The 23,936-nt window shown below is 53.3% G+C and overlaps 2 protein-coding genes across 2 annotated transcripts; both read left to right on the top strand.

Moving 5' to 3' along the window:
• The first annotated feature begins 351 nt into the window (after positions 1 to 351).
• On the top strand, positions 352 to 15,574 carry LOC104565842 (GPI-anchor transamidase component PIGU). Its single transcript, XM_088534099.1, has 12 exons — positions 352 to 482; positions 1,929 to 1,993; positions 3,386 to 3,445; positions 4,408 to 4,470; positions 5,379 to 5,488; positions 6,546 to 6,646; positions 8,450 to 8,547; positions 9,304 to 9,458; positions 9,988 to 10,131; positions 11,797 to 11,921; positions 13,379 to 13,521; positions 15,396 to 15,574. The coding sequence occupies exons 1-12, from the start codon at positions 353 to 355 to the stop codon at positions 15,507 to 15,509; spliced, it is 1,308 nt and encodes a 435-aa protein (XP_088390225.1). The 5' UTR covers position 352; the 3' UTR covers positions 15,510 to 15,574.
• Positions 15,575 to 19,218: 3,644 nt separating this feature from the next.
• On the top strand, positions 19,219 to 22,023 carry LOC104565841 (TLD domain-containing protein 2). The gene is made up of 6 exons (XM_088534098.1): positions 19,219 to 19,251; positions 19,916 to 20,056; positions 20,624 to 20,776; positions 21,123 to 21,218; positions 21,469 to 21,542; positions 21,861 to 22,023. Exons 1-6 carry the CDS (start codon positions 19,219 to 19,221, stop codon positions 21,994 to 21,996), a joined length of 633 nt encoding a protein of 210 aa, XP_088390224.1. The 3' UTR covers positions 21,997 to 22,023.
• The last annotated feature ends 1,913 nt before the right edge of the window (positions 22,024 to 23,936 follow it).

The following is a 23,936-nucleotide window of genomic DNA, read 5'->3' as shown; positions in this document are numbered from 1 at the left end:
TTTTTTTTCTTAGTTTTCTGATTAACAGGTCTTACTGATTAATTCTCAACGAAAGTGCCCAGAGTCCCTCCACGTGGGGAGGCCGTGGAAGCGCAACACGGATCAACCACGGCGACAACGGCGACCACGGCCGCCCCCGCGAGGCGCGGCCGCTGCTTCGCGCCACCGCTAGGTTTGCCGCGCTCCGCGCGCCGTAGCTCGCGGCGGCGCCGGGCAGCGGCCGGCCGGCGCGCCGCGGGCGCTCCTGGGAAATGTAGTCCCGCGGGCGGGCGGGCTCGTAGGCGCCGCGTTCCGCAGCGCCGCGCGTGAACTACAGCGGCGGCCGCGCCGGCGCCGGCGCCAGCGCGCGGAGATGGCGGCTCCCTTGGTGCTGGCGGTGGTGGCGGCCGTGACGGTGCGCGCCGCGCTCTACCGCTCCAGCCTGGCCGCCTTCATCTCCGAGCGGGTGGAGGTGGCCTCGCCCCTGAACGCCTGGAAGCGAGGTGAGGCCCCGCGGCGGAGCGGCGCGGCCGGGCCAGCAGCCGGGAGCGAGCGCGGGACGCGCCGCGCGCGAAGGCCTCGGCGGCCCGGGACACACGGGCCCCGAGTGGGGCGCAGCGCAGCCCCGACGGGTCCCCTCAGGGGCTTCTCCCCTTGGGTGCCCCCAGCTTCCCGGCTTCGCTGTGTTTTCCGTGCCCAATTGCCGTTGTTTCCTACAAATTCTGCCCCCAAGGCTGAACTTCAGGTTAATCGAGGCACTTGTGTAACATCCTTTGTTCTCAGAGCCACTCATGAACTGTAATTTGTTTTTAAGCTGTTCCTTTAAAAATATAATATACTGATATTATGCACATAATATTATCGTAGTTTTCAGGTGAAAAAAAAAAGCGGCACAGAATAATAAAGGTTGGAAGAGTGAGTATATAAGAAGCTGTAAGGCCTGTGCTTCACACTGCAGAGTATTTCGCAGTTCAAAAGAATGTCCCAAAATGTCCTGGCAAGTCAGTGCTTTGTAAGTCTTATAGCACCAAGTCAAGTGTCTAAGGAGTCCTAAAAGGGCCAGCTTGAACTGGGCTGAAAGGCTGCCGTCATGTGAAAACCCTGTGGCAGGGACAGAATCCACCTCTAGCGTCTCGCCGACCTGAGAACCTCTTGTTGAACCTTCCTGTTGTCTCCCACTTCATTTCCCTCTGGCTTCGGGAATGTCTGGACCCCATATATGACCCTGCGTGTGCAGGGGAGCTGGACTAGATGCCCTCTAGAGGTCCCTTCCAACCTTAAGCATTCTGTGATTCTGTGTTCCCTCGCTATATCTGCTTAATTCCCAAAGAGCCCTCCCGCTCGGCAGGGTGGAAGCCCTGTGCAAAATGGGTGCACATTTCAGTACACGCTTTAACTGCAGAGGATCGAGATGAAGGCCGCCCAGCGGCAGCCAGTTTCAGCAACAGATGAAGCTTGCAGCATCGCCTCGTGATGTCTATTAGCTTCTGTTCTTTTATTGCGTGTATCAAGTTTGGGGCATTTGGGGCCCTTCTGCATCTAATTTTACAAAATAATTCAAATTATAGGGTTTTTACGGGTGCATTTTAAAAGGGAATGTCACGGTCATCCTTCGAGAGTGAAATATTTCTCCAGTGTACGTACCATGTGTCATATAACATATGACTTGTAAATTAGCAAAATTTCTACGTGTGATTTTATAACTATAGCTCTGAGAGTTTTGGTTGCCTGGAGTAAATAAGTAAATCATGACTCAAAGTTCAGAGGAAATTTGCACGGTAGAAATAAGTAAGGAAAATGTTCCATTTAGTTGCTTGTTGTACAGTTTTGTCATTCATTCAGGTAGTGATTTCATGTGAGATCCTTATCACTGCAGGGATATTGGAAATGGTGTTTTTACCATCATGAGGTTTTTCTCCATTCTAATGCAGGCGTTTTGTGTGTTTCAGTGGTCGAGGGATTAGCTCTGCTGGACTTAGGGGTCTCGCCGTATTCTGGAGCTGTTTTCCATGAGGTTGGTAAGCATGTTTCATCCCAAACATGATTTTTGCGTGCACTTTTCTTCATCTTACTGCTTGTGGCGTGGTGAAGGTTTGGGAACTTTCCTATCCGAAAGACCTCAAAAACCTTGGGCTCATGTGGCTGCCTGTGTGACAGCTCCGTGCAGCGACCAGCGTGACCAGGACGGGCAGGTTGTCACTTGTCAGCTAGTTGCTAATGACAGACTTTGCGCTGGGGTCCTGCACGTGAGACGTCTTCCCCGGGGAGAGCTTTGAGAAGGAGAATGCTCTGTTACAGCCAACCATTTCCCAGGCAGGAACGGGCAGGGAAAGTGTCACTGGCATTCTGAGCACAGCCCAACCGAATGGCAGCATCTGGAGTTTCCCGGACACACTGCACAGTTACGAGACTGCACGTGGGTTATCAGTAATTACGTGTGTTCTGCCAGGCCAGCAGAAAGCTGGTGTGGGAAGCGCCGGATGGGGCTCTCCAAGCTGCTACTGCGTGTGCAGAAATATTAATATTAGCATGAGCATGCAGTACAATCATTCCTCCTCTTGAAAATCACTTCATTCCTTCAAACATGTGAGCACCTGTGGGGCTTCATGTGCTGGAATACTCTTACTGCTATCAAAGTGCTCTTACACATCACTTATGAGTGTCAGATACTCTGTGTAGCTCTGAAAACTTGTTATTCTCAATAAAGTCCTCTTATTTAAACATAACTCCCCGTATTTTTCAATGCTTTTTTATAGCATCATGTTACTTCGAAAGTATTTTAAAAGAAACACATTTTCTCACAGTAAAGACTCAGTTTACACCATGTAAATATACTGTATCTTCTGTCAAAGGAATAATTTCTAAAGTTGCTCTTCTTCTAGCCCTAAAAGGGAAGAGCTATGGAAATCTGAGGCTAATAGGATTGCAGGTCCCACTGCTTTATTTTGTTAACATCCTGTCTTCCTTTTGGGTTTATAAAAGATGCATCTGAACAACAGGCTAAGCAGTGAAATCAGCAGTGTGGGAAATAATTTTAGAAGTATAATGCAAATAAAATTTAGAAAATTTAGGGAAAAAATAGAAAATAATTCTCTAGAAAAAAAGGTTTTCCAGATATGCTTTCATATGTAACTGCATGGTAGCAAAATTTAGAATTTTGAATAAATTATAATTTTCAAAATTGATAAAATCTTTTTAAAAATGTTCTGAAAACTTTGTAAGCAAGAAGATCGGTCAGTGTGGTCTGATGAGACGCATTACTGTAACGTAACTGCACTGCAGAAGAAAAATTATCTTTTCCAGTCTTGCACAGTCTTACTACATTTCTCCCTTGAAATTATCAGCTGTTTCGTCCGAAGGTAGACGGGCTGTGTTTGACATGCGTTTCCCTTCTGCTTTCTCTTAGACCCCGCTGATAATTTACCTCTTTCACTTCTTGATTGAATATGCTGAGCTGGTATTCATGGTAAGTGCCCCTGAGAAGGTCCCATTCTGTGACATGCTGAGTGTGACTTCCCTTTCACTCCAGCAAGAATCAGGGACCTTCGGTCTCCTTGTTGTTCAGTTTCCTCCTGAGCTCCTGGTTCATCCAGAGAGGCTGCTGTGCCTGTACAAACCCTGACCGAGGTTTCTCCCTTGCTCTAAAGTTATTCCCTTTGTTTGGTTGTTTGTTTGGTTGTTTGTTTTGACAGTCCTTGACTGGATAAGTTGGTTTCAAGTCTCAAAGCTTACATCTTACAAGTACAGTGGGTTTTGTGTCCCCCAAAAACCAAGCAACAGTCAAAATAACAACATTTGTTTCCCCCCAGATTACTGTTCTGTCTCCCTGCACTGCATGATTTTTTCAGTAAAACCCACTGCCAGCAATGCAGTGAGAGCAGGAGAGGGCCACGGCTCCAAATGCGTAAACTGTTCCACAAATTCTGCCTAATTCGGAAGGACAAAAGTCATGGGGCTGGCTGTGCCGGCCACCTCGGGGAGCCTCTGTGCTCAGGCTGCTTCTGGGTGGTCACGAGCAGACCTGCCCTCCGGGCTGTGCTTGTGCAGGTGGCTCAGGTGGCCTGCTGGGTTCGAGCCCGCGCGAGACTGCCACACTGCAGTATTGGGCAGGTGGATTTAGCCAGCCGGGTGCTGCCCTCTGCTCTAATTAGACCACGGATTCTTTCTGTTATCCTTGCATGTTTCTTTCTATTAATCATTGATTAGCCTTAATTCCCCATTCTCTTGTCAGGTAAATATTAATATCTTTAGTATAGCACATGGCTTCAGGCCTCAGTGGTGAATTCCACTGTACAAATCACCAATCTAAATAGTGGTTTTAAAGCTTTGTGTGTGTGTGTGTTACTGTGATTGCAAGGGTGCCCCGTGTCTTTTTCTCCATTTACTTGTTTTACCTGAAGTCAGTCTTTCTCTGCCTTCCTTTCTCAGATAACTGATGTGCTGACTGCTGTTGCCCTTTACTTGGCCATCCAGGACTTCAACAAAGTTGTGGTAAGCTGACGCATCAATGCTGCTGGTCCTCCTTCACCCAACACTTATGAATTTCTTGAGCCAAAGAAAACATGTGGCAGCAAATCCAGTATTACATAATCCTCGTTCCTTGGCAGTAGCAAGTAAATCTGCTTGTCTCTAGATGATGAGCAAATATGGGGACTTGAATGCAGTTATCCAGCTAGGATGCTTTTCAGTTCTCTTGTGTCGCTGTTATGAGGTGAGGCAAATTAGTGTACAAGGATTGCGCACTGCACTAGAGCACCTCAGAGGTGTAGATCCTTTAATCTGAAAGGAGTTCAAAGAATTTAACTAATTCTTGAGTAGAATAAAATGCAGTCAATGAAATGCAGGCTGCTGTAGAGTCATGACAGATGAGGAAATGGGAGTTTTTGGAACATGTACTGATTCTTGTGGAAGTTGGAAGCATGCAAAATTGTTAGCATCATAGAGTAAGATAGATGAAGGATAGATGAAGGCATATTTCACATCTGTAAAGGAGACTTGACGTTGAAGTGCATGTTTTCAAAATAACAAAGGCTGCTCAGTTTCTGTGGGGCTTGTGTGTTAACAGTGAATTTATAAAGCCAACATTTCATTGGAGAACCAAACACTTTAGGAAGATAGAGAGTATTAAACTCTGATGTGGTGAATTCACTGTCGACTGTTTCAAGAAGTAGACACAGACAATTAAGGAAGTTCAAAGAAATGGGGATTATCTGCTTTTTCTCATCTTCAACTTCAATTGTTAAGTATTTGGGAAAGGAGAGATTTTGTTTCTTCTGTCTGTACAACACGTAGCACATTACACGGGACTCACAGAAGGTTCCAAGATAAGGGAAATCGTAATTGGTAACAAATAGGGACTTTCCTCATCTGACAGTCTTTGGTCATTCTCCCTTGTTCAGTTTAAAAAACAAAAGCTTCTAATAGAGCTGGATAAATATGCATCAGACGTGGCTGAGCTCATCCGGACGCCCATGGAAATGCACTACATCCCCCTCAAGGTCGCGCTGTGGTAAGTATCGCTCCTTGGAGGCAGCAGCAGCCGATTCCTCGCCTCTCCTTGGATTTTGTGTGTTTGATTTGAGGTTTCAGCATTTGTTGAAGATTTTTCTTTCATAAAGTGTGAAATTCCCATTGCACATCACATCTCTTCAGCCCTGAGTACTCAATTAGAAAATACTCAGTTCGAAAATGAAAAGCAGACATTCTTCCAAAAGTATGTGGTTAAAAGGTAAATTTGCTCAGGCCCTTTGAAATATGTATTTTGCCTTTATGCTTATGTCTTCAAAACTAATTTTCTACCTCCCAAGTATTTCAGGTGTCTTTTCAGTCCAGAAAACTTTTAGTATGTAGCAGGAGGGAGTTAAACAAGATCATTATAATTCTCATTTTTAAAAGAAGCCAGCATCCTTAATAATTAAAATGTGGTTGTATTCTAGAAAGTAGGTGTTTATTCTAGGTTTGCTATGCTCGGTTTGCATATAAAAAGCTGGTGTATTTTAAACTGCCACCTTGGGCCCTGAGAGGCAGTAAATTATCCCCATAAGGAGGAGTGACTCTCCTGCTCAGATCGTGCTGTGCTGAATCTAAGGAACTGAACTGCCACGGTAGGTGGAATAGGGCTCCTGATGTACCACAAAGAATCATTTCTGTCTTATTTTTGTTACCTCTTCAGGGGCAGTAGATGTGAGAAGCATAAAGAATTCACTTTGGAGCAATGTTTGTAGCTCTGACTGAATATATTCACATAGCTTCTGAGAAGCAAGAAACATTTTGTTAATTATTTTATAGGACATAACAGGACATTTAGATGTCGTCCCAACCATCTCCATTTCTGCTGTGTGCTCCTATGGCCATTGTGTCCTAGGCTACAATCCAAAGATCTGCGTTTTGCTTCGGACAAAAGCACCAGTTCAGCTGAATTAATTTGATGATGAGAGGAACCCATAAGATATACATAAACAAAATAAAATGGCAAATTGTATTTTATTTGCCATTGACCTTCTCTGTGTTTAATGTTACATCCTTTGAATGGCATGAATATAACCACAGTTTTTGCTCTTTTTCAGCTATCTCTTAAATCCTTATACTGTGATGTCTTGTGTGGCAAAGTCCACCTGCTCTATCAACAATACTATCATTGCATTCTTCATTTTAGCTACAATAAAAGGTAAAACATTGAGAAAAAATTACTCTTCATGCCCTTCCATAAAGATTTTAGAAGTTGTGAAAATTAAATCCATGTAGATCTTTACGAATGTGCTTACTACAAAGATATTAGTGGGACACATCAGAAGCTGGACTGCAGCTGTATCTAAATTCTGTGTGAAATCACAAGAGCCACGGGACTACCTCAAGGCAAAACTCTCAGCCCAGTGTGCCTATGAGTTTCATCTCTTAAAAACTGACTTCTTTTCCTGGGTCCATTTCTGTTTCCAAAGACACCCGTGTGTGTGCATTGTATTCTAGGAGGTCATAATGTTCTGCTGCTTTTTCTTTTCTACATGAAGAAATCCTTCCAAGTAAAGTTATTGGAAATACTAATTTGGCTTTCACTCACAGTTGTAACCTCAGCATGAAATCAGCTAGTGGAGCTCTGGGGAGTAAGGAACAATGCACAGCACACAAATACCCAGACTAGAAAAGTTAATCCAGTTTGTTCTCTAGTTTCTGGAAGTGCCTGGAACTAGACCTTGCAAAGAAAGCTGGTACAGTAGTTTGCTTGTTTATTTATTTATTTTTAATATTTCAGTATTTCCAAAAGGAAAACAATCTCCAGTTATTGACTAGTGAGGCAAGAAGAGTTTTCATTTAAAAGTATTTGCCAACGCAAAGGAGCAGGGTCCATTTGGCTAACCTGATTTTTAACCTGATTTTTGTCTTGCTGACACAGTAAGACACAGTTTTGCCGTGGCCAGGACGGTATTTGCCCTTGCTGTCCCGTGCCTTCTCGGCCTGATTTGGTGTGTGGCAGCCTCTAGTGTTGGAAGTGGGCAAAGAGAATATTAGACAGTGAGTTCTGGGTACCAGTCCTTTAGCACTATGCAGAATTTAATGCTCCATAAAATAGAGCATAGGGAAGCTACTGCATAGGAGATTTTAACTGTAGTTGGAGAAGACCTACCACAAGGCATACTTTCTCTTTTGAAAGATGGAAGCAGCAGAGCTTGTCGAGTATTTGATGTCAGTGGCTGGACACGTCTGGTAAATAGCCCAGTGAACTTACTCAGGGTTCTTGCTAAGTTGTATTATAACTGATAAGTTTGATCAAGTGACATAAAACAACAAGTTCTAACCAGGATACTGCACTGGGTGCTTCTGTGTTTTGATTTGTGATCTGAGACCATTTGAACTTGATCTTTGGGTGGGAGGCAATGCCACAGCCGCAGATAAGGTGCTTGGGCAATGAGCTCATCAGCAGGGAGCTCAACCCAAGCTGCCGCGCATAAGGCCTCCACAGACACGTTTATATTTAAAGACAATTTGAAAAATCTGGGCCAGTCCTTTCCGAACCTCAGTTTTGCTATCTGTAACCAGGGCTGAGGCCACTACTGTCCTTCAGTTGCAGACCTTCCCTTGTGAGGCTGAGAGCTTCACGGAGTGCCCTGGCACCTTCTGGTGACAGTGGCATGTGGCATGGCCAGCCATGTAAGGTGTTTCATGCAGAAATGACTTAAGTGACTCCTCGCAAACAAGGGCCAGCATGAGTGACTACCATATATATAGGCTGGGTTATATGAATATCTTTATGTAAATTATGGGGAATATAAACCTTGTTTCGTGTAGGAAAATTACTTGGGTATGAGTCATTCTCCTTTCAAAAGTGTAGGTAACAAAAGGGCATTCTCCAGGACACATTCTGCTGCTCAATAAGTAGCCTTCTGGTGTTTGTAAAGCCCTTTGGACTTCTTGTCTCTAGGGCTGTTGTTACTAATTTTTCCTTCTGAATGAACTTTATTTTTTCTCTTTGCAGGTAGTGCCTTCCTCAGTGCAATATTTCTGGCCTTAGCAACCTACCAGTCACTATACCCTGTCACACTGTTTGCTCCGGCCCTCCTTTACCTTCTACAGGTAAGTGATTTTTAACTGTATCCCCATTGTCCGGTCATGTCTGTGCAGAGGCAGCTCCTCTCCACTAGTGAGAGAGGGGAGTCAGGGGCAAGTACTGAGTTTCAGAGAAAGTGCCTCTCTGCTCAGGCCATGGAAAGTTTGGAGCCCTGATGGGAATGGCTGTGCTCAGCAGGTTGCTCTTGTGCCTCTCGCCCTCGGCTCACAGTTGTTGGGTCCCATCAGGGCTGGCCTTGGTCATTCAGAGGTATCTGCCACCTTGCCACGTAGCCACTGCTCCAGGCCGGCAGGCACCGCTGCGGCGAGGTAGGTTTGAAGCTGAGGCCACTCTTTGCTACTGAGCCGAAGACAGCACGTGAGGAGAACATTGCAGGCCTGGCATGCGGAATAGGAAGGATTCGATGGGGTGGCTGAGCAGAAGGAAAAGGGAATTGTCTGATTCAGCGAGTCCGTTAGTCCGTGTGCACAATTCTGAGCAATTTCCAAAGTATTTGACCCTGTGTAAAACTTGTCATGATGTACGCAGGGCCCTCGGTGTGAAATACCTGCCTGTCATACTCTGCTTGATTTTCCAGCACAGCGTCTATGGTTTAACTGGTCTGAGGGAAGAACCCCCAGCAGGTTGTGCTTGAAGGCTGCTCCTGCCAGGGCGGCAGTGCCAGGATTTGATACTTTTTCATCAGTTTTAAAAGATGTTCTGGACACCGAGGCTTGTTTATGTCTTTCCAGCTGATCAACCTGTTTGTGTTCTGCTTTCAGCGTCAGTTTATACCAGTGAAACTGAAAAGTAAAAGCTTCTGGCTCTATAGCACGCAGTATGCAGCGCTGTACCTGTGCAGCCTGGTGGTGATCATCTGCCTTTCCTTCTTCCTCCTCAACTCCTGGGATTTTATCCCATCTGTTTACGGGTTTATGTAAGTATAGGAATTCTTACTGTTTTTCAGTGTGAGCCCCTCTGTGTTGTTTCTTGTGTCTCACATAGAGGAGCAGCACTTCCTGTCCTCAGGAATGTGCAGTCTCTGATTTCACTGGCAATGCGGGAAGAGAAAAAGAGCTGGCATTAGCCAGACTGTTAACTAAGTAATAGCCAGAATTAGAGAAAATGGGAGATGGGAGGAATAGGTGAGAGAAACTGCTTGTTTTCCACTGAGCCTTTTGAAAATGGGTTTGATCATTGAGCTACTGTGGTTGTGAAATTTTCTTCTCTGGGGATTTTGAGCCACTTAGACAAATATCTGCACAGGTGTGGTTTAGATGCAAAGGACATAAGGAAGGATTGATCCCTTTTTTTCCCCTCCAGATTTTTGTCTCTTTGGTTTCTCTTTCACATTTTTAAAGTTTAGGTCCTCCATTCAATAGCACACAGTGATTTGTTAATGAAACAGCAGCAGTGTAAAACAATTGTTTAAAAATACTACCTTGACTTTTCCTTTTAAATTTCAGCCTTTCAGTTCCAGATCTGACACCCAATATTGGCCTTTTCTGGTACTTCTTTGCGGAGATGTTTGAGCACTTTAGTCTTTTCTTCGTATGTGTGTTTCAAATCAACGTGTTTTTCTATACCATTCCCTTGGCAGTAAAGCTAAAGTAAGTATGTGTCTTTGCTAATTTTTTGACTCTTTTTGCATTGACAGATTCTGGATTTTATGCTGTTTAGTCTCTGCTCATGAGACTGAGAGGAATAAAGCCTTTTGTGAGATATATTCTTCTTCACTGGCGTATTTGCTATCTGAAAAAATGTTTAAGCTCTTAGTGAACTAAGTCATGATTGCCCAATGGAAGCTTATGAGGCTGGCACCAGATGACTGGATCTGAGAGCCTGGAAAAGACAGGTTTTGCATGAGGCTATCCTGCTCATTGCCCAGAGTTTGATAATTTTTCTCTCAAGCAAAATATTAACGCATGTGCTGGATTGGAATGGGCAAATGGTTCATATCACTTAGAAGCCATGAACTCCTATCAACAGGAGTGTAGCTGGCAGATAAAGGGAGAAGTTACTCTTTAAACCACGTCTGGAATACTGCAGTTTTTGGCCTCTCAGTAGAAGAAAGATGTTGATAAAATTAATGAAGTCCAATGGAGGATCACAAAGCTGGTCGGAGGACTGGAGACCAAGGAGAAGCTGGGAGAACTGGGCTTCTTCAGCCTGGAGAAAAAAAAGTTTCAAAGGGTCCTGATAGCAGCTTTTCAATGTCTAGATGGAGGTTATTGAGAAGGCAGAGCCAGGCCTTCTGCTGACGTGCATGGAAGGAGACTAAGAGACGGTGCCATTACTTGAGAGAGGGGAGGTTTTGACTGCATGTAAGAGAAGAGAGTCGTGGTGAAGACAGCCAGGGAACAATCTGCTAGGAGCTTAGCGCAGGCCCTGCTTTGAGGAGAAGCAAAGAACCAAGACCCCCGAGATCCCCTTTTTCAGCAGGCTGTGGCTGAGGGGCCTCCTGCTGCTGTACTCTTGTACACTCTTGGAAGTCCTTTTTTTTTTTTTTTGCCATTTTAATAACCTGCACTGATGTTTGGAGCTGGAAGGATTCTTCTCCGGCAAAGTGCCATTAGTCATGGCCAGGGTTCAGGGGAGGCAGCAGATAGACACTCACTCCTGCCTCTGCTTGAACCGTGCCCTGCTCTCTATGTGTTTGGAAGGCTCTGAGTAGCCTGTGGTCAGAGTGTGTGACTATCACTTACATTTCCTGTGAATGCAGCGTAAGAAAACACCTCACTGTCACCTAAAGTGCTGTGTGGGGCTCTTGGATATTTTCCTTCATCTTGTTTCCCTGTCAGTGTCACGAAAAGCTGCAGTGGGGTCATTTTAATTAATCTTCAGATTAATAATATCTGAAATCTGGAAAGAGAGCACATCCAACTGATATTGCATCCTCAGTCCCTCCACTTCCCCTGTTAACGGAGAAAACTGCCTGGGTGGAAGGTCTTCAGGTGTTCCACAGGTGTGGAAGAGGGAGCACATTAGGCAATACAGATGCCTGTTTCCTGCCAGAATAAGCCAGTGGGGTCAGAAAGCAAGAACTCCTGGCTGGAACCAGTTCTTTAGTGCTAAAGCAAAGTGGTAACTCGGGGATATTGTTGGTGGAGCATTGCCAACAAGTTTACCCTTCTTTCTGATAAAAACATCCCCCGATTGCCTCGGTTCACAATGGGCTTATTCCAACGGCTTGGAATGGGCGCTGGCATCCCAGCCTGCAGTGTGTTGTGCCTTGCTGACCTGAGTTTCCAGTCTGTGTCCCCCTTCTCTTCCAGGGAGCACCCCATGTTCTTCATGTTCGTCCAGATCGCCATCATCTCCATCTTCAAGTCCTACCCCACAGTGGGAGACGTCGCGCTCTACATGGCCTTCCTCCCAGTCTGGAGCCACCTTTACAGATGTGAGTTCTTCATGTTTCGTTGATCCTTAACTGGAATGGGAAGGGGGGCTGCCCAGTAACTCACCACTAAACCAAACGAGGCTCGTGGGGCCATCTGGAAGCAAACTTTATTTCCAGTGATACAATCTCTGAAGTAATTTTAGGAGTGGGATTGAGAGACATCACAGGGGGAATTCTCACTTTTGCATTACCTTCCCTTTCTTTCCAAATTCTTCTGAAGATCACATTTGCTGTAACAACCTTTGACCATCTTGCTCAAAGGATGTGGCTTATGTGAAATACCTCAGCCCTTTGAATGCAGCCCTGGCAGGTTTCAATCCCATTTGAGGCTGTGGAATTTGTGTGCTGTTCCTGATGGGTCTCCCAGCCTTAAAATCCTGCACCCTTGCAGTGCCTCTTTGTTTGCACCTGCTTGTTTGCTGAGAGTGAAAGTAACTGGATTCGTGCAAGCTGTGGTCTAGTTTTTCTTATGTGCTTCATAATGACCTGTTTAGTTCTTTAATCACCAGAGCTGCTCCCTGCTGATTTTCAAGCTCTGTCTGTGGGACTTGCTACACAGGGGAGTTTTTGCAAGTCTAATACTCCCAAGGAGCTGCATTTTTCCTGGCCTTGTCTGCTGAAGTCACTGCAAAGCAGCTGCTTTGACCAATCCTGCCGGGCTGCCCTGGGCTTTTACTGCAGTCTCCTCTCGCCCGGGCAGGTGCCATTATGGTTAACAAGCCCATCCTGCATCAGGAGGCATCGGCAGCAGCCCCAAGCACTTTGGGTGTATTTGGCCTTATTTAAATGCTGGTTCTCTGCAGCATCAGTGGTGGGCAGTAAAATAGGGCAGTCTGAGCCCATCTGCTCCGCGGGTCCCCTGCTGCCGATAGCTAAGGCCAAAGCAGCCGTGGGCCCTGCGCGTGCTGTGGCTGCAGCAATCCCAATCCTGAATCTCCCGTCAGGAGAGCTGTGTGTTCCAAGCACCTCAAAGCAAGGAAGGACCAAGTCCCTGCAGGGAGAGGAGCCCTCATGCCTCTAGCACAGCCGCCCAAATAGCCGTGTTTGAGCCTCAGGCCGAGGCTCAGCCTTTCAGCCGCTCTTATCCTGCATTTGGGAAGGGAATTACCAGGGCCAGGGCTTTATGATCCTTAGAAGGGGAAATGAAGTTGCCTTTAACAGACACTTGGTCTCAGCTGTGGTCTCGATTCTGAAAAAGCCAGAGGCCTCAGCAGAAGAACATCTCTTTAGAAGCAGGACCTAGAAGGAAGGAGCTACAAGTAAGAGATTCCTACGCCAGCAAAGTTGTTTATTTCAAAGGAAACCTATAATGGATTCCTTAATAATTCTCTTGCTAGAGTTAGCGAAACAAATGTAAAAGATGATTGCTGGAGAGAAGTGTTGCCTCTTCACTGCCATTGCCTGATCAGGGCTGGTTACCAAATGCCCCTTTGTAACAGTTTGCTTTGCTTTTGCAGTCCTGCAGAACATCTTCATCCTGTCTTGCCTGCTCATTTTCTGCTCCCTCCTGTTCCCCGTCCTGTGGCATCTGTGGATTTATGCAGGAAGTGCCAACTCCAATTTTTATTACGCCATCACGTTGACTTTCAACATAGGGCAGGTCAGTAGAACGAAGCCGGCATGGCAGCGCTTTGGGAGTGCGGCGGAGCGGGTGTCCGGTCAGCAGCAGCAATTCTGCAGTGTGGGCCTGGCCCTTTGCATCCCGCCTGATCCTGCCCAGCAGCTTGGAGCTGCAGTCGGCCTCGTCCTCCCCACGCGGCCCTGCTGCGCAGCAGAGCCTCGCGGTGTCCGCGCCGTCGCTGCGCTCGAGCTCCGCGCAGCTCAGCCGTGCTGCCGCTGGGCAGCCAAGGAAAGCGGCTCCGTGCAGCAGGACTAACGGCCGGTGCCAACGGAGAAGGGCAGCTCAGAGGGGAGCGTGGGGCAGTGCAGGGCAGGGGGACCCACAGGGAAACAAGAACTCATGAAGTGGGACATGGTACCATATTTTTTTTCTTGAAGCAAAGCATTCCAACTCACTGAAACGTGGGGCTGAGGCAGGACGTGGGGTCCCTGTCGTGCCGGGGCTCTCCCTGCTTCTCGCAAGGGGATGCCCTTCTAGGGAAGGGACTCACTGGCATCAGGGAAGACGGAGCTTACCACCCTGCAGGATGAGGTCCAGTGTACACAGCTGCTACCGTGTGCTGCTGCGTGAAGCTGCAGTTGCAGGTGGCTGTTGGTGTCCTAAGAGGATTTGATTTCCTATTTGAGAAAGCTGTAGCAGATTGTGCAAGGTTTTGTGCTCTGTATAAATGCAAACAGAGCAAAAATCTCCTCTCTGCTTTTCTTGTTTCTTATGAGAAGAACCTAGCCCCATCGCCGCCAGCCCCTGTTCTTTCTTTTCCTGTGAAAAGAAATCTGCAAATAAGTTTAATTGGGAAAAAAAAGGAGTTGATGGAGTGTGGCCACCGTCAGCCACAGCGCGCAGCAGAGCAGGCACCCGAATCAGTGCTACTGCTTTCTCCCTTGCCGGGCACCTCTGCCCTTTCCTCGCTGTCCTCCTGACAACGCAGCACAACACTTCAGGAGGGGCTTCAGGAGGGGGTGACCCCGTGATGGATGTCAGGCTTCCCCGCTCCGTGCACTCCCAAGATATTCCAAGGTATTCCAGCTGTGATTTCACATTACAAAGTAGCTGGAGGCAATTCCAGCCTGGGGGACTTTCACCCTCCCAGCCAAGCAGGATGGTTCAGCATCGATTTGTGTAGCAGCATGTTCTAAACTAGATCGGGGGAAAAGGGTGCTTTTTAGGGGCAACCATCACTGTTCTCCATTTAAAAGAACCAGAGCACGAGCTTAAGCACAGGGTTGTCTGCCCCACTGAGAGCACTTCACAGGGCAGGAAGGAGATGGGGACATAGTGGGGATAGGAGTGCCGTACTCTGATGCTGCCCTTGCATATTGTGCTGCAAAGCTGCAGCTTCGGTCCCTCTGCGCTCCTCCTTGCCTCTTAGCACATGTTGTTCTGTTACACTGCCAAGAACTCCTGTTTGCTGAGGTGCATCTATAAGGTTCCTCTTCTGCCTGCAAGTCTCCAAGCCTTTCTGGTGTAAATTGCCACTGAGGAACAGTCACAATCGCAAAGGCCTCAGCTTTCAGCACTTGGGCTGGCTGAATTACAGCACTCGCATGAAGCAGGACGCACGCGGGCTTTGGGGTGGTCGGGAAAGCTGTGCACAGCTAGGCCTGCCGCTGTCGTGCGGTTTGGCCTCTTCATGGACGTGCTGCGTCCAAGCTGTGATCGCTTTGACCCTCCCTTGGTTTTGTTATGTGAGATCAAGGCCAAGGAACATTCGCATGGCTGCTGTGGCTCCTCTCACAAAACACCACGAACAGCATAAGATCTTAAATCCTTTCCCTGGCTGTCACAAACACATGTCCCCTTTATCCCTTTTTTTGGAAACTTTAGTGATGTGTCTGAACGTTTCACTTTTGCAGATCCTGCTCGTCTCGGATTATTTCTATGCCTTCCTCCGACGGGAATACTACCTCACTCACGGACTCTATTTGCAAAGGCAGGACGGGACAGAGGCCATGCTTGTTTTGAAGTAGGGATCATGCTCACCAGTCTTGGGGAATGGACCACTCTAAGGAACTTGCAAAGCTTGGGGAATGTGGGGTGGGTGGGGAAGGCTCCCTGCATGAGGTCGGACCTCGAGGATGATGCCTACGGAAGGAAAGAGCCAAGAACGCTGGAAACACCCGCCTGAGCTACAGCAGTGAGTGAGTGCAGAGACTGCAAGAGCTGCAGGCAGCAGCCCCGGTGCCTCCCTTGGAGTGTCTCCCTCTTCCCTCAGCCCTGTGTTTTACTGCGACCTCGGCCAGCAACTCTGGGCAGTCCAGCAGGAACTGGAGGAAGTGCCTGGGCTACACACGGGGCTGGCGCAGCGAGAGCTGAGAACAGAGCGTGTCCCCTGGTCTGCTCCTCAGGGAGGTTTGCTTCTCCTGGAGATTCCCCCTTCACTGCTTTGACCAGAAGTGTTCCTGCTTGGCACGTGACAATCTCTTGGCATCAGGACCTAAACTCGGGCTGCACTCGGCTCACATGATCTTTCTTGGTTCTCATCCTGTTGTTGGATCTGGAAAAAAACAATCTGCTCAGGCACAGTGAGAGCTTGTGTGAAACGGACACCCCATTTGAAGGAGGGCAGCTTAGGCTGTGGCCATAGGTAATAAAGCTCAAAACTGCTGAGAGCTCGGAGTGGGCTGGAAGCAGGAGAGCAGGACGGGGGCAGCACAGACACCTTCATGCTGGGAGCTGCTCAGAAGCACTGCAGGGTCTCGGCGGAAGAGACACTGCTACTGTGGGGATGGCAAGGGGGGAGGCTTTTCTCCACGCGTCGCTCAGCGTGGCGCTGCGGGACATGAACTGTAGCGTGCTGCGCATGCGGGGAGCAGCCTGCCTGCCCGTGCTAGGGACCAGGAGGTGTCAAAACCTGCCCTTTGAGAGCAGAAACCAGACTTGGAGGGAGCCTCAGATGCTGCTTTTGTGGGGCTCGAGCTGTCCCGCAGCAGCTTAACAGGCAGCTCCCCGGGGTCCTCCTCTTGCAGGGACACTGGTGCTCTCTTGTAGCTGCACACGGAGGCCTGCACAAAAACCACAGCATCTCGCGGTCCCATGTCCCTTCCCGTTATGCACGTTCGGGCCTGCTCGCCTGAGAGCTTGGACTGCTAACTCTGTGAGTGGGACTGACCTAGGGGAGCCCAGGCTGGATTCTTTTTGCTGCTGGTTGCATGCTGGCATGGAGCAGCAGTAGTTAAACACAGTGTAGGAAGCTTTTCCACTGCTGTCTGGGCAAGAGGCAGCCAGTCTGCCCCGTTGATCCCAAGAAGAATTTGGAGGGTTGCTAATCTGACAAACTAGAAACTACATCTGTTACAGAGCAATCGAAACACCGACATGCCCAGGGCCTGCCCAAGCAGCTCTTTTTTAAATTATTTTTTGTTCTTTCTGGACGGTAATTACTTTTGCCTTATTGCACTGCTCTCGGCACCTTGCCTGGTGAGCGGGGCTGCTCGGCCGCGCGGCCCGGGAGGCTCCGCGCCCGGGGCCCTGGCCAGGAGCACAATAAACTGCAGCTTGGAGATGCGGCCTGGGTGCCCCGCGTTGACCACAGCTGGGACGAGGAGGCGGCTCGTGGCCAGGGCCTGCAGGGTGTGACAAGCTGTGGAAGGAGCTCAGGATTTGTGTTAATGTGCTGTAAACAAGGGGAAAAGAATGCGATTTTTTTTGCTGCTGCAAGACTGGAGTTTTTCACTTGCATCTAAGGCAAATAAATATTCCCAGAATTTAGGAGTCTGGGAAAGGCAGGGTTTGGCTGGAGGGGAGCAGGAGCCTCTGACATGCACCAAAAGGCAAACGAAGGGGCCCCGAGGGAGCTGGGGGGCTCCAGGGCATCCTGAGTGGTCCCAGCGGTGCAAACGGATCGGGAGGAAAGAAGGGGCCGCAGTGCCCCTGAGAAGGGAAGAGCGGTGCTCCAGGACACCCCAAAGGTGCTTTGGTTTTAAGAAGTGTTTTAACCAATTATATTTACTCTCTGTGGGCTTTCAGGCTTTTGGTTGCACGCTTTGTCTGACAAAATCTACATGCATTTTTTTTGCTCTTTACGGCTTTCATGCTGCGTGCGTTTTGCCCTCAGAGCGAGCTGCTGAGCAGCAGGGCTGAGTTGGGGGCTGCCCTCTTTGCAGAGCTGCTCCAGAGGCGCCCGAGCTCGGAGCCGGAGCGGCAGCCCTGCGAGATCCCCCGGCTCCTGGAGCCGCTGGTTGGGAAACTGCCCCAGGCGCTGCCGGTGCCTCCTTCCTGCCACAGAAGCGGCCGCAGATCCTCCCTCGGCTTCCAGAGCCTCATGGGGAAAGAAGGACCCAAGGCCGGGTCCTCCTGGAAGCCTCGGGAAATGCCTCGGAGCGGCCAGGCAGCACCAGCTTCCCCGGTGCTCCTCATGCAGGAGTGTGGAGAGCAGAGCTGCCTTGCGCAGCCGCACGTTACCCCCATGCGCAGCCGGCACAGGCAGCGCAGCCCCACAGCGCGGCTGGGGACGGGGCACAGCTGGGGATGGGGCTGCAGCTGGGGGTCAGGACACAGCTGGGGTTAGGGGCACAGCTGGAGACAGGGTTGCAGCTGGAGATGGGGGCACAGCTGGGAACGGGGGCACAGCTGGAGACAGGGCCTCAGCAGGTCCATACGTCAAGTCCCTGTGGTGAGTCCATGGCCGGGCATGGACCCCACCAGCACATGTGGTCCAGAGCCTCCGGAGAGCAGGGGGAGACAAGGACAGGGCCACCTCCCCCCGACGCCCTCTGCCCCCAGCGCTGCCCCATTCAGTGGGGCAGAGGCATCGCTCGTGTCCCCCTGCCAGAACCATCCAGCTGTTGCCCTCCCAGGGCACGATGTTGACAGGTGACACAACTATTGCTACAGTCGTGTTGCAACTGGCAACACCGAGCATGCCCGACCTGTTGATCCCAAAACAACAGCACAGGGTGGCTGGTGACACTCCCTGCTTAGCGGTGGCTCCGGAGGCGGCAGCCAGCGGCCACACTGCCACCATGGGACAGCCCTGGTGAGGGATGGGCTCCAGGCAGCCCGGGAACGGAAGGGGCCCACGGAGGCTGCACGGACCCCCAGCAGGGAACACACTCCCGTGCCCCAGTTGTGGGCTCCCACATGCAGCAGGGGCTCTGCAGGCCCCCGAAACAGCCATCTCGAAGCAGGAGGCACTGCGGGGAGCAGCGCTGGCCAGATCTCCTTTGCAGATGTGGCTGCATGAGCGGAGGCACAAGGCAGGGGTCGCTCCCTGGCACGTCCCTCCTCGCCAAACTCCCTCCACCTGCACATGGCCCCGGCCCCACCAGCAGCCCATCCTTGGGACAGCCGGGTCGGGAGGCAGCTCGGCCTTGGGAAACAGCCTCCCTGGGACACGGCCTCATCGGGATGCAGCCTCCTTGGGACACGGCCTCTCTGGGACACGGCCTCATCGCAGTGACCCATTCTCAGGCCATCTCAACCTCGGGATATCCCATCCCCTGGGTGGCCCAGCTGCCACTCTCCCTCCAACCGGAGCAGGATAAAGCCAGAGGTGCCTGGTGCCAGCCGGGAAGGCCGTCACGCCCAATGCCACAGGGGTGCGCGTGGGCCGGGCTGGGGGCACTGGCTGCCCGGGGAGGAGCCCCGGGTAAACATTAACGAGCCCGGGGTGACAGCGAGAGCTGCCGGCAGCGCCAGGCCCAGCCCTGGGCCCCACGGAAGCAGCCAGCGCCGGCCATGAGGGGGCTCCGGGCCCGCTACCATCTCCTGGTAGGTCCTCGCACTGGAGCCAGCCCTGACATTCCTGGGCGGGGGGAGGCATGGGGACACAGCGGGGTGCCCTGGTACCCCCAGGCCAGAGCTGCCGGGCCTGGGCAGGGCAGCGGGACCGGCCGTGCTGGGCCCATGGAGCCCGGCATCCTGCGGCCACGGCCGGGCCCGCACCTGTCACAGCCGCACAGATGGTTTTTTTAGCCAGGTGGCTGGAATGGCTCAGAAATGTGGTTAAGACCCAATGTAGGAAGAGAGTATCTTGGGGTTCAAAATCCCCTCCCTCCTTTTTGGCTTGGGTGGTGCCATGTGTCCCATGGCCAGGTGGCACCAGTGTTATGAGCTGCCACGGCCCATCCCACGCCCTCACTGTCCCCATGTGCGCTCTGCCCTGGGGCAAGGGGTTGCTCAGCAGAGCCCAGGGCTGCCAAGGCAAAGGCTGCGCTGCCAGAGGCACCACCGCACTTCCCAGGGAACAGGGGTCCAGGAGACAGTGGGAACCAGGCCTGGAGGCCCTGCCAAGAGCCCCCAGTGCTGGGATGCTGCAGGGCCCCTCGCACGGCCTCCGTCCCCTGGGCCCAGCGGGGGGGCCCAGCACCCTTGGGGGTGCTCAGCCCCTCCCCCCCCCCCCCGCCCCCTCCCCCCCGCCCCTGCCCCGCAACAGGACCGGGACGAGGAGCTGGCCCGGGTGTGCGCGGAGCCGGGGGATGAGGGGCAGCCGGGCAGCGGGGAGGCCCTGGAACCACCTGGGCAGCTACAGCTGAGCGAGCCCAGCAGCATCCTGCGGGACACAGAACTGCAGGAGGTGAGGGAGCGAGCGGCAGCACTGGGACCCGCCCCCCCCCCCCCCCCCCTCCCCTCCCCCCGGCCCGCACAAGGAGCTGGGCCAATGCAAGGCAGCCTGGTTCTGGCCACTGGGCCTGCTAGCCCCAGCCCCATGCATCCCTTGGTAAGGGGCACTGAGCTTGCCACGAGCAGGGTCCCACCAGGCTCTCAGCAGGCTGTTCCCCCTATAGCCAGCTCGTTGTCACGGGCTCCATGGTGGTGGCCGTGGGCATTGGGACAGACCCATGAGGGTGCTCAGGCTGGCAGGCTGGAGGCTGGGGGATGGGAGGGGGGGGTTGTGGGGGGGGGGGGTTGTGGGGGGGGGGGGGGGGGGGGGGGGGGGGGCTGCGCTCCAGGGACGGTGGCCCCCTTGTCCCTGAGGCGAGCAGAGCCCTGGGCCAAATAGGCTAGGGGCAGTGCCCAGGCCCCTGGCTCCCTTCAGGCCCCCCGGGGCCCTCAGCCCTGGAGGAGAAGGGCTGGGCAGGGCCTGGGCTGCCGTGAGATGGCCCAACCAGGGACACCGGCGTGCTGAGCCCAGCCCGCACAGCTGGCGCCGCAGCTGCCCGCGCGGCTGCTCCACGTGCCATGGAGCCTCCTCTACTGCACTGCGCGGGACGGCTTCAGCCTCAGTACCCTCTACCGGAGCACGAGCCGCCGGAGCACCCCTGCGCTGCTGCTCATCAGGGACACGGAGGCGCAGGTAGGGCCAGGCCCTGCCCGGGGCCACGGGGAATCGGCCGGGACGCTGAGGCCCTCTGGGCCTGCTGCTTGGCCAGGGCTGAGCAGACACTGCTGGCCTCAGCAGCCGCGTGGCCTCCCTGGCCCGGGCTGTCCCTTGGTGCTGCTTCCCTGTGTTTCTCGCTGGGTACCTTGTGCTGGGTGTCTCTGGCCCTGTCAGGTGATGCAGCAAAAGCCCCTCAGCCTCCTCTTCACCAGGCAGTGCTGCCCCTGCTCTCCCCACTGCTCTCTGCGGCCTCCTTGGGGTTGCTGCATGCCAGTGCCTGCTGTGCACAGAGCTGTGACACCTCTGCACTCCTTCCTCCCAGGCCTTCGGTGCCTTCTGCGCCTCCGCCATCCGCCTGAGCACCCACTTCTATGGCACCGGCGAGACCTTCCTCTTCTCCTTCTCCCCGCAGCTCAAGGTGGGGGAGGCCTTGCTCTGCAGCGCCGCCAGCGCTGGGGAAGCCCCAGGCCGGGAGCTGGTGACACTCCCATGTCCCAGCCCTGGGGAGGGCCTGGTGGAGCCCTTCGTCTCGGGGCTACGGGGCTGTGCCTGGTGGCAGGGCATTCGTGCGCCCCCAGGGCGGGTGGCCCTTGTCCCCAGCTGGGACAGGCTCTGCTGCCTTCCCGGCACCAGCCCCGGGCTGCTCCAGGCTGACCCCCTGCCCACAGGTGTTCCCGTGGACCGGCAGGAACAGCTTCTTCCTGAAGGGTGACAAGGACCTGCTCATGATGGGCAGTGGCAGGTAGGAGTCGGCCTCTCCGAGAGCTCCACAAGGGCCCAGCCGGCTGTGCGGGCCCATCCATTGCCCTCCTGCTCCCTGCACGGGACGGCGCGGCCATGGGGCTGCCCGCTCCCGGGATCGCTGCCTGTTCCCTCCCAGCACCCCCGCGCTCCATGGCCGCGTGGGCTGCAGGGCGCAGTCCAGGCCCAGCCCCGCAAGGAGCTGGTTCTGGAGGTGCTGCAGCCCCAGGCTCTGCCCAGCCTCTCGGCTGCTGCACAGCAGCCTGGACACGTGTTGGGGCAGAGCCCTCAGCTCCGTGTGCCGGTTGCATCTTCCCAGTGGCAAATTCGGGCTGTGGCTGGACGGGGATCTGTACCGTGGCGGGAGCCACCGCTGCGAGACCTTTGGCAATGAGCCCCTCTCCAGGCGGGAGGAATTCTGCATCCAGGCCCTGGAAGTCTGGGGCCTGGCCTGACCATGGCTGCCGCCAGGCTTGGTCCCACACACGGAGCCCAGACCTGGGACTGAGCCTGCGCAGCCCCACGGTGCTGCTCTACCTGGATGGGAAGGCCGGAGCGTCTTCCATGCCAGGACGAGGCTCGTGTTGTGCGACAGGGCAGCCCTGGCCGCCGCTGGACCCCCGGTTCCTGCCCGATAGCGAAGGAAGCAGCAGCGGGGAAAGGCAGCAGCACCAGCCTCGGGCAGGAACCAACGGGAGCACCTGCCGGGACAGCATCGCACCCACAGCGCCACTTGGGGAGGGCACCAGGGCTGGTGGACGCGAAGGCAACAAAGCCCTCAATAAACGGGCGCTGGGCAGGCTACGCTCCAGGCTCCTCACTGCCGTGCAGGTGCCGCTCAACCCGTAGCCGCCGCGCCAAGAAAGCCACCCCAGCAGGCATGGAGCTACTACCCTGCTCCCAGCCGGGGCATGCGCCGAAACGCTGCTCCCTTCGCCTGAGGAAGCATGAGAACAAGGGCTAACATCTCCGCACCGCTCCTGGTGCCACAAACCCCCTTGCACCAGGAGCTGAGGAGGAGCACTTGCCTCTGCCTCCCTGCCGGGATCCCCCACATGTCCCTCACGGCACGGGCACAGACTCTTTCCAGCTGCAGAGCCCTCTGGCCACTGGGTCCTGCAGGCCCCTCTGCCAAGCAGGGGCTGCTCCGCTCCTGCTCCCAGGGCCAGGGACAAAACTGGCCCCTGCTCCAGCACCGAGGCTCCTGCGGGGATGCCCAGAACCATGGGCACCCCTCAGCCCTCCTGCCGGCCTCTCCCTGCAGGCCTGGGCCTCTCGCCCTTTCCCCGGCTGCTGCAGCCCCACGAGCTGCTCCTGTTGTGCCCCCGCTCCGCCCACCCCTGCGCAGCCAGGGGGATCCCCAGGGGGATCCCCAGGACAGTTTTGCAGGTGGAACTCCAGTGTCACCCTGCCCACAGCGCGAGTGCACAGAGCAGGGCAGGGCTCTCAGCGCCCACCTAAGTGTGTGAGCGCGACAGATCCAGCCCTGGGACCGCTGCGGAGCTGCCGCAGGAGGGGTTGGCGGGGCCAGGAGTGTTTAAACCCAGCAGAGTCTCCAGGGCCAGCAATCACTCCATGCACGCAGCGGCTGTCTGGAAGCAGCAAGCGACGGCCATGCCTGCTGGCACAAAACATGGTGGCCGATCGGATGATTCTTGTGCCACGGGGAGAAATCACCCCAAACGTCACTGTATGAAGTTCTGAACGCACTAAACCAAAACTGCCTCCAAAGCCAGCTTCGGAGGGCCCGTGCTGAGAGCAGGCTCCAAGGGGGTGCCCCAAACGGCATGGGCGTTTAGCAGCTCTGAGTGCCAATGCTGGGGTCACCTCGAGCGGAGCACGGTCATCCTCGAAGGCCAGTGGATGTCCTCGTTCAGAGCCGCCCCAGGCACAACACTCCAGGCCTCATCCCGGGACCCTGGAGCCGGGGGCGCTGGGGTGAGGCCTGGAGCGTCGCGGCAGCCTCCACGCTCCCTGCTCCCACAGAGCTAAACAGGAGGCACAGGCGAGGGCGGGCCGCACGCGGAGCCACCAAGCTCACACCACGGTGATAGGATGGGCTCTGCTGTGCCCGAAGGGCCCGGTGTGAGGCAGAGTGGCCTGAGGGGAGCGCGGGGCACCTCCTCCTTAAGGAGGGCCGGGCTGGAGCAGCTCTCCAGCCATCTGCTCCCTAGTGGCTCCTGGGGACACGCAGCCGTGCAAGCGGTAACAGGGAGGGCCCTCCGGAGCTCCCGTCGTGCGTGTCGCGCTCCTGTGCCGCGAGGTGAGGATGCTGCTGCGGCCCTCCAAGCCAAACGCTGTGTGTAGCTTCAACTCCCCCTGCACACGTAGAGGCTGCTGTTAAACTTTACACCTCCTCCATGCAGAACATGCCAAAGCCTCTGGCCAGAGCTCG

This window comes from Tinamus guttatus, unplaced genomic scaffold, assembly GCF_059628265.1.
Source record: "Tinamus guttatus ecotype Peru unplaced genomic scaffold, ASM5962826v1 Tinamus_guttatus_pri_ptg000538l, whole genome shotgun sequence".
Lineage (NCBI taxonomy): Eukaryota > Metazoa > Chordata > Aves > Tinamiformes > Tinamidae > Tinamus > Tinamus guttatus.
The sequence above is the reverse complement of the archived record's forward strand: the minus strand, read 5'-3'. Positions and strand labels throughout refer to the sequence as shown.